This window comes from Crocodylus siamensis, chromosome 10 (genome assembly GCF_052110815.1).
Source record: "Crocodylus siamensis isolate JL-2025a chromosome 10, ASM5211081v1, whole genome shotgun sequence".
Taxonomy (NCBI): Eukaryota; Metazoa; Chordata; order Crocodylia; family Crocodylidae; genus Crocodylus; species Crocodylus siamensis.
In genome coordinates, this window is record NC_143404.1 from 46,210,934 (window position 1) to 46,223,399 (window position 12,466).

The window sequence follows — 12,466 nt, forward strand, 5'->3', positions numbered from 1 at the left end:
CTGATCCCCACCCCCACCAAATGGCAAATGTCCCTTCTGTTCATTCCCACTCTAACTTACAGAACTTTAAGTAAAGTGAGACAGTTAGAGTACTTCCACCGGGAGCTTTTTGAACAACAGTTACAACAACTTCATTTTTTTTACATTTAAAGACTTTTCAAATCTCTCCTGTTCTTCTCTTCTCCAGATAAAATAATTCTGGTTCTCTCAGCCTAGCTTTATTTATCTGTCTAGACCACTACTTTTTTTCTAGACCTCTAACCATAAGTCAGTTAAGAAGAGAACAGGAGAATGTTTTGTTTAGGTGCACTAGCAAAATCAGAGAAGAGGTGGAGAGAAACAAAATCAGAGAAAGAGAAACACTATTTTGAAAATAATGGTGGTTATCAGCAAAAAGACTTAGAACCCTAGGCAGTTTCAGGATTTTGTTGGGGGTTTTGAAACCTCTTGCAGCAGCACTTAAATATCACAGCTGAGATCAGGGGTGCACTGTGCTAGGTGCTATACATATACAGCACCAGACCCTGTTCCAAATATGTTCCAACACCTTGGCTGTTGGTTTCTTCCTTGAATATTTTTATTACTCCTTAACAGAGAGAAACTTTTATTTCAGTGATCTGATAGGCTTTTTCAGCACACTTCTTGTCTTCCTTTTTGCATCAGATATTTTTCTCAAAACAAGATGCCTTCCTCCAAGGCCCAATAGCAAAGAATAAAACAGCACTGGCACAATGAAGAGTAGGAGGTGCTGCAGCAAAAATTGTCAGCACCACAGCTGTTTTCATATCATGTTTGAATGCCACAACATATGGAGGACCCCAGAGCTGGGTAGCACTCTTTAGGGAAACTCAGTCTGCCTCTGTTTCAAGAGATCTCAAACTGTGGAACATTTCCAGGTGGTCGGCAGAGCTGCTTCTGTCACGTTGGTGAAGCATCTGTCAGTGTTCAAGCAGCGATGCTTCCTGGGAGATGAAGCCAAGTTCATGACTCGTTTAGAGTTTGTAGAGTCTTTTGTGACCAGCTGAATTAAAAAACAAACAAACCCTTATCAGCACCTTGTTTAAGCTCTCTTCTGTTTCACTGGCATAAATTTAAAAATAGAGCCTGTAGACAGTGCTGAAATTAGAAACAAACCAAACTAAATGGCAAAGGATCTGGCAAGAGATAAGAGCACTGCAGACATGAAGACTGTGAAGGAAGGTTTGGTCCTAATGAGAAACCCTGAACTCAGGAAGAGGATACAAACTACACAGTTAAAGGAGGAGATACGACTAGTCAACCACACCTATAGCTTTAGAGAGAGTTCGAACCAAATCCAATATAAAGACTTAGGGGGCCTAAAAGCCAGGCGTTATAATACATAAAACTTAACTACCAGGCTCTCATAGCAGATTCCAGACCCCCCACTGAGACACATAGGCTTCCTAGATGTTGCACGGGAGTAGATCCTATTCTGAGGTGTCTGACAACAGCAGGACCCTGGCTGGGGAGATGATTAATGGCAGCATGCTCAGTATGCAGCTGGGGAGAAATAGCCAACAGGGACTCACTGAAGCAGGAGTGAGCCTTGAATGTTGCCTTTCCAGTACTGTATCCTTGAGATCCACAGCCCTGAATCTTCCTTTGCAGGAAGGTGCTTGATAGGGCCGTGCAAAATGACACTGTTCCGTTTCAACTTGTTTCAAGGTTTGGACGGAAGTGTTTTGTTTCGAATTTTGAGTTGAAACAGCTGTTATGTTTTGCTTCAATGAAACAGTGAGGCTGTTGTTTCGCCTGACCATCAGGCTGGGCTGAGTTCCCAACCCCAAGCCCACAATTGGGCCAGGGAAATAAACTTAGGCCAGCTGGGCTGAGTTCCTTTCCCCAGTCCAATTGTAGGCACCTGTGCAGCAGCTGTCACACCAGGAGGGTGCAGCTCGGTTCAGCAGGGCACCATGCGCTGTCTGGAAACTGGGGCAGCTCCAGCAGTCAGCCAGAGCCCAGCACTGCTCAGCTCCAGCTACTAGACAGTGTGCAGCGCCCTGCTGAGCCGTGTTGCATCTGCACCATTGGGGAACTGCTGCACGGTGCCAGGCGGGAGGGGAGTGTGTGATCCCTGCTGCCCCCCACTGTGTTGGGGGGCTCTGCCATGAGCCCTCAGAAGCCCCAGTCACTGCTGCTACAGCTGGTGAGTGCAGGACTACTTTAAAAATTTTTTTTTTTTTTCAGTGCTGGGAGGCTGGGGCTGGGCAGGGGATTGGGCCAGGCAGGGCAGCCATGGAGGCTTCTCCCACAGCTCCCCACACCTGGGGAAAGGCAGGCACAGCTGGAGGAGCCACAAGAGAACCTGCAGCCACCCAGCTGTGCCTGCTTCTCCCCAGCCAATCTGAATCTCCGAATCAATGCCAAAACAGCATCAAAACTCTGAAACAGATTTAGCCAAAACAGAACAGTGATCCAAAACACCAAAACCAATCACTGTCCTTCTGAAATGGCCGAATCCAAAACAGAAACACAATATAGCCATTTTGCACAGCCCTATTACATATGGCCTCTTGTTCCTGGATGATCTCAGATATGAGCTGTCTGCCAAGTGACACAGCCTGTCAAAATTGAAGTGCTTCTGTGCATGCACTCGTCTCGCATGCAGAGGTAATGTCAAGGTCACAAAATGCAATGCCTAACGTGCTTAGGTATCTGCAGATCTAGATGCCAGCTAAATGGGGGTGGGGTTCAGGACTGCAACTTTGGCCTCAGGCAGAATTCAGATGAATAGATCCATTATTTGATTTGGCTGCTAGGAGAATTTTATGGAAAGTAATTAATACAAAGTGGTGGGGTTTGATCATATGACCAAACTCTTAGAGTGCTCAGAGTAGCATAGGAAATGGGAGAATTCTCTATGAGAGAAGCTTTGTCATAGAAAACACCTCAGGATACGAAAGAGAGAGGGCAGTGAATCTAGTTTAAATGTAAAGAAAAGGCTTTGCAGAGCCGTTAACAAAATATGAACTGAGCCGTTAGCCACAGCCACCTCTGGTGGAGAGCCCTGTTCCACAGACTGTACAAACATTTTGTCCATATTTTTTTCAGTGCTGAATAAAACTGCTACATGTGAACTATTTGAGTCTTTCCTATAAGGAATCTGGCTACCATCCCTACACATTGGAAAAAAATCAGCCTCATTTTGTGGTTGTAGGACAATGATAGTGTGTAATCTACCTCCTACTTTCCAAGAACATCTGGCTGCAGCTGGTGCAGGCAGCACATACAAACTGAAACTCTGTCAAACACATCCAGTAGTATGTTACTACATTTCCAGTTAAAGCATAGTGTGGTACTCTAACAGATGGGCTAGCAAACCACTGTTGTAATTCTCCCCTTACTCTCAGGCTCCTCCATCCCACATACTCCCCAGTGAAGCAGCCAGGCACCTCAGCCTTGTGATACTAAAAACAGTACAAGCTTACAAAGGGCTTTTTGAGCACCTTGAAAAACTGGGGCCTCCTGTTACAAAGTTGCCCATGGCATAACTGTGTTGTACCTCTGCTAAATGTCTCAGAAATACTAGATGACCTCAGCAAGGCCAAGAAACCAAAATAAACCTTGAATTTAAAAATGAAGTAATTTCTGAGATTGCAAAATCCAAATCTGGAATAAGATTTCAAATGAATTTAGAAAACACATTCAATTTACCCTACCATTAAAATCTCGTTTCCTAACTTTTATCCCAGGAAACAAACCCAACGGAGATATGGTATACAGTATTTCAAGGTGCACATGTGGCTGGGCAGGCGGGGGTGTTCCCCCCCTCTTTCTTTCTTTAATCAGTTTTATAATGGAAAACTGGCTTGTGCTAGAACATGAAGCCTAGCTTCCTGCCTTCAACTGTAGTCAGTAACATTGAACGAACAGACCAAAAAAAAAAAAAACCTACAATGCCCATAACAATTTTTTTATCCTCCTCCCCAGCTCAAAATTCACCTTAATTTGAAATGTTTATCTTGTCTAATGTAATTGCAGATGATCACATGATTCATGAAGTTGGAATCCTGCATTGTTCCCAGCCTCTTTTACTCCTTTCAAAACCTCTACTGCTTTGGTTATCCAATTCTATAACTATCTATGACTTCTCCTGCGGTTTCTACTCTGGAGAGAATGCCTTTCTAATACTGGTTCAACAAGCCGTTACCCTTATTCCAGTTATGTATCAAGATTCACTTCTATGATGCCTAAAAAAAAGCAAGGCAGAAGAAAAATTCTGCACCTTGAAAAACTGGGACCTCAACTGAATCATTAATACGTGCATATACTCACTTTGTCCGATCATACCTGTCAGTCCTGTGTTAAACCATTTTTCCTCTCATTGCCAATTCTACTCATTTCACTATGTGTAAAATAAACTAATCTCTGCCCTGAAGACTATACTGTGCATTTATGAAAAGTATATAGAACATGTCTGGCAGCAAACCCTTTATGGTTGTAGAAGGTGAAGAGATTAGCACAGGAATACAGAAATATTTTAGAAGGGAAGCTAATGCAACAACAAAAATATAAATATTGAAAATTATAAAAGAACAAAGCCTAAGAATATGTGAAAGCGAATAGGTAAGAAAACACAAGATGTACTGCCAACCACATGGAAGCTGCTATCATCACAAAGGCTGAGATGTGGTGGTTAGAGGAAATAAATTTTGCCAGCATAAATCTAAAAACAGAACAAAAACATGAAACAAATGCACTGAAGCAAATAGAAATTGTGTTCACCAAAGCTAAAGGACAATAAAAGAAAAATATCCTTAAAACAAATGAGAACATTAAGAAATTGCACTTGTTACTGAAGTATGGAAACAGAAGTCTAAAAAGCATGATTCTAGTCTCTTTGTAAAGTTTCATTCAAGAGATCAAAAGACCCATGGGACTGTAAAAGAAATAAGGCAAGGGCTGCTTTTGGCACCTAGGCACTACAATATAGTTTACTTATTTGATTTGTTCCTGGAAATTCACTGACAAAAGTCCTATACGAAAAGGACAATGATTTTGCTATTTTCTGCTACAGCTAAAGATGTAGTCTCAAAATAAGAAAATCCCATTCCCAATGTTTAATCTGAAAAAAATTGACTATACTTCAGCCTATTCTTGGTCACATGTACAATTCCAGTGAAAACTGAGGAAGTCAACTAGTGTAACCACAGGTAAACTGATTTACAGATTATTTTTTTAGTACATTAGAAGGAAAGAGCCCAACGTGACTTTTACACTGCATTAGTAATGAAAGTTGGGGGGGGGTGTGCAGGGCACCATCATTAACAACCCTTTTTAGTTGTAAGATTAGTACATTTTGTTTGCAGTCAACAAGACAACAAACACATATGGCATCAGCAAGCACCACCTTTACAGGCACTTTTGCAAATCAGAAATGACACAATATTAGAAGTGGAATCTTAAGGGTTGTATTCTCTTCTTAAACATACTAGCTGCAAAAGCTTCACTAAGCACAAGCTGTGCTGGTGTTTGTAATGTACCCGATGATCACAATGAGGGCTCGGGCGCCATTCCACTGGATACCCTAAAACAGCACCTTGCAACTGCACGGGCATCGTTTGCGTGAAGCGGAGGGTCCAGGAGGCGATCGAGAGCAGCCTCGGACGGGGAGCGCGGGCCGGGCAGGCGCGTCCAGCTCCAAAGAGCCGGACCCCACACGCGGCCGCCCGGCCTCGCAACCCCCGAGGAAAGGCGAGAGCAGCGCCCATGAGCCCCTCACGGTCCAGCCAGCCCCAGACTCCAGCGCGCGCGCAGCCCCACGCGCATTAACGTCACACGCCTCGGAAGGGGCGGAGAGGTTGGGGGTGGGGCGGCTGCTCGCCCAGTCCGATGCGCGCGCAGCCGCGGTGCTGGCGTAGAGAGGAGCGCGCGTGGGGCCGGCGATGGTGGGGATCCCGGGAGCCTTCCAGTGTAAGAGCGCCCCCGCCCCCGCGGCTCCTCGCGTCGGGTCGGGCTCGCCTGTCCCTGTTGCGCAGCTGGCCAGGTGTCGTTTGGTGGGCGGAGCGGTGGTTCCCACCCCGCAGGGGACCGGCGGGATGGCCGACTGCTTGCCTGCGTGCCCGGGCTGCTGCCTGTGGCGCGGGCGCCAATCTGCGCGCTGGGGCGGGGGCTGCAGCTCTTGACTCGGGGCCTGGCCCCGCACCTGAGGCAGTTAAGGGGTACGGCCCCTGTCCGAGGCGGCGGGCGTGGGCGCCGGCGCCGCTGACTTTCGGAGAGGCTGCTCCCGGGACGCCGAGCCGCGGGCAAGTGTAGGCGGGCCCTCGCGACTTTCCCGTGGCTCTTTTCGAGCATGTGGGTTTCCTTTGGGAGTCCAGTTGCGGGATTGTTCGGGGTGCTTTCGTAGGGATGGTTCTGCCCTCCTGAGGTCCCTTGCTGCCCTGCTTTGCTGTGATCCACTCATTCCTGTTGCTCTCGGGGCTCTTGATGCTCTGTCTCTGCCTCCCAAACATCACGAAATGTGTCCATGACATATATATATATCTTAGCCCAATCTTTTCAGGTCTCACTGAAAGGAAATTTTCTCCTGTGCCATTTTGTTAGGGCCAGAATTTCAGATAACAAATGCAAAGTTTTCTGTAGCTCAGTTGTATTCCATTGCTGGATAAGATACTTTTCCAAGAAGCTACAAAATCCTATTCACTTTAAAATAGGGATGCACTGATAGAGATTTTTTTGGGCTGATATTGATCCCCGATTTTGAAGGAGGCATACTGGCCAATACCGCTAGGATTCCCCTATACAGCCCCATATGGAGTCCATCAGCTTGGAGACCAGTATCAGGCTGGTAAGTCTGGTGTGGTGGAAGGGGTGGGGGAGGTTAGGAAGGGGCATGGGGGAGGGCAGATTGAGGACCTCATGGTGAGGGAAGCGCTGCTTAGATGGGGTAGGGCGCAGGAGCCACAACTGGCTTGTCCTGGGGGCGCAGGGAGGGGCAGCTCCCACCCTGCCTGCATCCCTGGAGGGCATGGGGTGGGCATATGCCCCCGGATCTGCGCGGGGCAGGGTAAGCCACCTCTGCAGGCTGGGGCCGGGGCTGTGCTTGGGGTGGGTGGTGGCATCGGCACTGGGAGTGGGGGCTACAGCCACCACAAAATTCACCATAGCCCCCCCCCCCCCCAACTCCCCCTCCCAGTGCAGCTGCCATGCAGCCAAGCCCAGCCCCTACCGGGAAGAGCCCAGCACAGTCCTTGGTCCCAGCCTGCAGCAACATCCTGGCCTGCCCTGTGTACAGGTCTGGGGGCACCCCCATATCCATGCAGTGGGAGCTGGCCCCCGCCCCAAGAGCTGCTCACAGCTCCTTCCTGCACCTGCCCCAGCTGAACAGCACCAGCCCCATGCCCTCCCTCACCCTCGATCTGTCCTCCCCCCACCCTTTTCCCCACACCAGACTTACCAGCCAGGTGCTGGTCTCCAAGCTGCTGGGCTGCATTCCTGGCCTCTTGCATGCTGCAGCTGTGCACAGGCACAAGGCATTTATTGGCCACATTATTGGCTGCATCAGGCAAAAAAAGCCGATTTCGATGCTTTCAATTTTCTCTATATCGGTGCTGATCTGTTATGGGACCGAAGTATTGGTGCACCTCTACTTTAAAAAATAATAAGTAAACACATGCTTGCTTTTCATTAGAGTTGTCAAATGCCAAGGGCCTGGCATGACAGAGATGGAGAAGTAGAAGCAGAAGCAAAGGATGCAGAGAAAATCCTGTGATAATTCAGTGGTCTAATCTCTCCAGTTTCACGCATCTATACAGAACATGTATTTAGGAGTGTTAACCTATAAACTGTTGTATCTTAACAAACTCTTCTGGATGGCTGCTTTAGCCCCTTATTACATTATTTAGTTCTTAGAGAGAAAAGGGTGATTTGCAGAGACAACCCAAGCAGGGTGCGGGGCCCGGGGCAAATCAGCCCATGCGAGGCCCCACCCCTGCTCCGATCCCAGATCCAAAGAAGCTGCTGCTGCTGCCACTATTGATAAGGAGTGGGGGATGTAGCGAGTGGCTGGATGCGGAGCTGCCTCGCTGCCCAGCTCCGTCCCACTGCTGCTCCACCCCACTTTGAGGGGTCCCCCAAAGCATGGGGCCCGGGGTGGTCTCCTCAATTCACCTCCCCTAGGGATGGCCCTGGTGATTTGTCCCCAGAAATCTAAGCAGTGTTTTTTCCAGTAGTGACATGGCACTGTTCTGAGGTTTGTAAACATTCCGCCACAAGCATTCTCTCTTGTAAATACGAATCATTTTTCTGTTGCTGAGCTGGTAAAACTGTTTTTTAATGCCTGCATCAAATGAATCGCATGAAGTAACTTCAACAATTTTGGATCAAAATTTAAGATTCCTTTTTGTTTTGTTTTGCGGCAATAGTAGTTTTTCCCTTTGGCCTCAGTGAACTTACCTACATGTGTATTTTCACATTTCTTTCCTATCAGATCGGTGGCAGTGGCAGATGAACAAGTCAGAGCTGTGAGCCTGGACTTGTGTAATATGGTAAACTGTATGTGTCATGAAGTAGCAGTTTCTAGACTGCTGTGTTGTTTGGGTGAAAGAAAGGTGGTCAATTTAAGCTTGGTTTTACTAACTTTATCAAAACGGGACATTTCTTTCTAGGAAGATTGGCAATACTTTGAAAGCTGTGAAGCTGGCAAGAGTACAGGGAAGTATGTTATTGTTGCCAAGGAGTAGAATAGATGTTTAGAGGGTATATGTAACGGAAATAGCTTCCTGTTCATTCTTCTAATGTCATCTTACACGTGTAGCGTTTGTTTATAGATAAACCTGGGTGTTGAGAACTGATTCCAAGCAACAGTGGGCTGAATAATAAGGGGCTAGGACATAGAGAGATGACACTGTATGATGCCTTTCAGTAACTGTGAAATAGGGCTGGCATCAACTACTGTGAGTGTTGAATTGTGGCCTCAGTACGTCTGACAAATGATGCAAGGCAGACAGTGAAAGTGCCTCCCAAAGCTCAAAGGCAATGAAAGAATACTTTAAAATGAAGTGTGATGGCCTCAGAGGGAAGCAATGTGAATGCAGATGCCAGCACTAAAGTGGAGATGGCTCTAAAAGCTATATGCCTAGTTACTGAAGAAATTGCCAGGTGAAGAAAATTACAGATAGAACATAGCTTCTTTATCATGTTACTGGGCAAATGGTGTGCTAGAATGTGCTGGGAATGCAGGCATTATGCAGTCAAGACAAAAAATATTATTCTATCAAACCTCACACATTCAAAATACCAAATTGTAAAGATACAAGGAAGAAATTCCAGGGAGGGATCTTGACCTTCCAAGGGGAGGTCAAGCTATTGCAATATGGAATAGATCATATGTCAAGCATTTTAACATACCAGGATTGAAAGGGAGTGTTCTTCAGTTTAGGCATGTCATGTGTTGTCTTCTGTTTGCTGGGTCAGTGAGGTTGTCTGTGGGTTCCCATGGAGACCTTGGTATTCTACAGAGAATGACTGTAAACCAGGCATGGGCAAAATGCGGCCCAGGGGCTGGATGTGGCCTGCCAGGCCATTCTATCCGGCCTGCGGGGCCCCTAAAAAATTTAGAAAATGAATATTTATCTACTCCTGCTTGCCTATCATGTGGCCCTCAATGGCTTGCCAAAACTCAGTAAGCATCCCTCCACCCAAAATAATTGCCCGCCCCTGCTGTAGACTCAGTTTGGCAAAGGCTCAGCTAGGTTTTTTACCTACAAAACACAAGCTCACTTAATACACTTGGCCAAAGGGTTGCAAGCTGTTATTCCTTAATGCTTGTGGTAAGATACAGGCACAAGTTGCCTATAGCATTGCCTGGACATGGGGTTGGCAATCTGTGACCTGTGGGCCTGTAGAACCATTGGATCTGGTTCACAGACATGGGGCTTCAGCGGCATTCAGCAGCAGGAAACTTTGGCTGCCTTTGCTGTCCCCAGGTTGTTGCAGGGGCAGATACTGGCTGTGGCTGAATCCTAGCATTCCCTGCCTCTGACTCAGGGTAGATCATTCTGGCCTGCAGCCAGAAGAGGTTGCCTACTCCTACCCTGGACCTAATATAAAATTCCAAAGGTTTACAGTCCTGCTTTTATACGTAGATCAAAACAATTCTGTTTCCATTAAGTGCTAACATAGCAAATGTCAACATCTACCTAATCCTGGGACCCTCTGTCATTTTCATATGTTTTGGACTCTGGAATGAGCCTTTAGAACAGGGAATCAGCTTTTAGAACGGGTGGGCAATTATTTTGACTGGAGGGCCGCTTAGTAAGTTTTGGTGAGCTGTTGAGGTAGCTCTGCCCTTGACAGGTGCCCTGCCCCCTGGCTGCCATCTTGGGACCAGAAGTCCTGCCCCAACCCCTGACTTTTGCCACTGGAAATCCCTTCCCTTGCCCTGGAAGTACTCCTTTGGGGTGGGGGAGGGGGTGCCATCTTGAAACAATCAAAAAAATATATATACTAAAAAAAAAAATCAAACATCTGCTATAACTTACTCTAATTTTATTTTTTTTTAAATTGTCCTGATTTGTGTGTGCTTGCATAGTATACTTAGAGGCAATTGCATAGTAGCTCAAAATACAGTCTTACTCATGTATACTGTGTGTGGTGGGTAGGGGTTTGGGGGAGTGTATGGGTGTGTATGTAGGTATGGTGGGGATGGGGAAGTGTGGGACTGTTGGGGAGGGTGTGTATGTGTTTAGGGATGCACCACTAGAGAATTTTTGGGCCAGTACTGATAGCTGACTTTTAACAAGCCATATTGTCTGATACTGATCTGATTCCAATATGCAGCCAGACAGCAGGGAGAGCAGCATCCAGCTTGTAAGTCTGTTGTGGAGGAGGGGGCATGGGAGTGGGGGTGGGGCCAGATCAAGACCCCAGTAGGGAGGGAGGGAGCAGGGCTGGGGCAGGTGCTGAACAGCCAAGTGGAGTGCAGGATGGAGCCATGAGTGGCTCATCTGGGGGCGTGATGGGGTGTGGCTCCTGCCTCTGCATGCACCCCGCAAGGGTGTGGGAGGCGTGTGCTCCTGGATCTGCGTGTGGGGTAAGGGTGAGTTGCCGTTGTGGGCTGGGGCCAAGTGGCGCCAGCTCTTCTCAGCATGGGATTGGGCTGGGCTGCGTTCAAGGCTGGCAGTGGCAGCGCTGGGTGGGGGAGCTGCCACCACCCCAAAATTCACTGTAACCCCCCCATAGTCCCCTGTCCCAGGACTGCCACTGCCCACACTGAGCACAAGCCCAGCCCAACCCCACTGCCAGAAAGAGTTTGGTACCACCCCAACCCCTGGCCACAGTGCAGCCCACCCTTCCCCACATGCAGATCCAGAAGCACATGCCTTCCCAGGGTATGTGTAGCAGCAGGAGCTGCCTCCCCCTGCACTCCCAGACAAGTTGCTTACTGCACCATCGCGCACTCTGCCCTGGCTGGGCAGTGCCTGACCCAGCCCCACTCCCTCCCTCACCACGGAGGCCTTGATCTGCCCCCTCCCATGCCCCTTCCCTCACAGCAGACTTACCAGCTGCACCCCGTTGCTCTCCATGCTTCTGGGCACCTGTGTGTTGCACTGCAGCTGTGTGCATGCACAGGGAATTTCAGTGGTATTATTGGCCACATCAGCCAAAAAAGCCGATTGCTGATGCAGTCAATTTTCCTTACATTGGTGCCAATCAGATACGGCACCGGTATATCGGCACACCTCTAATTTGGGGTATGGTGGGGGGTGGGTTGTGTAGGGGCTGTGGGAGGGTGTGGGTGTGTTTGAGGGTATGCTGGTGGCTGGGATATGTGGGGGGGTCCTTCGAGTCTCTGAAGCTGCATGTGGTGGCAGCAAGTGGGGCTAGTCCTGCTCAGCACCATAGCACACAGTTCTCCGTGCTCCCACCCCAGTCCCCGGCTGCAGATGGTAGTAGCTTGTGGGGCCAGCCCCACCCGGTTCCATAGTGTGCAACTTCAGCACTGCTGCAGCATGCAGGACCAGCCCAGCTCAGTCCCATAGTGCGTGGCTCCCCACACTCCCACCCCTTTCCTCCAGTGGGAGTCCCTGGCCTGTACCTGCATTCCCAAGCTCTCGGGTAGGGAGTCTGGGAAGAGACTCGGGTGCAGTAGGCAAAAGCCTCTGCCAGGCAGAGGCTTCTGGTCTTTGGCACCTGCTGGCACGGGGCAGGTCAGGCCAGGGTGAGATGGGAGGGGAGTTGGTTAGCAACCAGAGCCACACCTTCTGCATGGAGGTGCTGCCTTGTAGAGAAGCAGCAAGGACCAGAGCCTATGTCAGCTTTCTCAGAGGTCTGTAAAGCCTTAACTTGCAGGCTCTTTCCAAGTAAAAGCCCTAGTAGGTGTATGAACATCCTTTGGTGAGGCCTACTTTGCTCACTACTTTAGTAATATGAGTTGCATATGCACTGATCAGTGCTTATATTAATCCAAGGGTGGGCAATTATTTCAGGCAGAGGGCCACTTAGC

At 48.3% G+C, this 12,466-nt stretch overlaps 1 protein-coding gene and 1 long non-coding RNA gene across 4 annotated transcripts in view; one reads left to right on the forward strand and one right to left on the reverse strand.

Annotated features, from left to right (window-relative positions):
- Positions 1-553: 553 nt before the first annotated feature.
- Positions 554-5,700, reverse strand: LOC149856539 (uncharacterized). Its single transcript, XR_016444413.1, has 2 exons — positions 5,561-5,700; positions 554-1,021 (listed from the first exon to the last, which is right to left on the reverse strand). It is a non-coding gene; the product is annotated as an uncharacterized LOC149856539 (long non-coding RNA).
- Positions 5,701-5,767: 67 nt separating this feature from the next.
- CBFA2T2 (CBFA2/RUNX1 partner transcriptional co-repressor 2) overlaps positions 5,768-12,466 on the forward strand; it is a 123,037-nt gene continuing 116,338 nt past the window's right edge. The window contains exon 1 of one of the 3 annotated variants that reach the window (XM_090064431.1): positions 5,768-5,934. In XM_090064431.1, coding sequence (XP_089920557.1) covers positions 5,907-5,934 — 28 coding nt within the window. In that variant the 5' untranslated portion in view covers positions 5,768-5,906. Of the gene's footprint in view, positions 5,935-6,022; positions 6,267-12,466 lie in introns of those variants that run through there. The other 2 variants (XM_090064436.1, XM_090064432.1) reach the window with 2 other exon arrangements.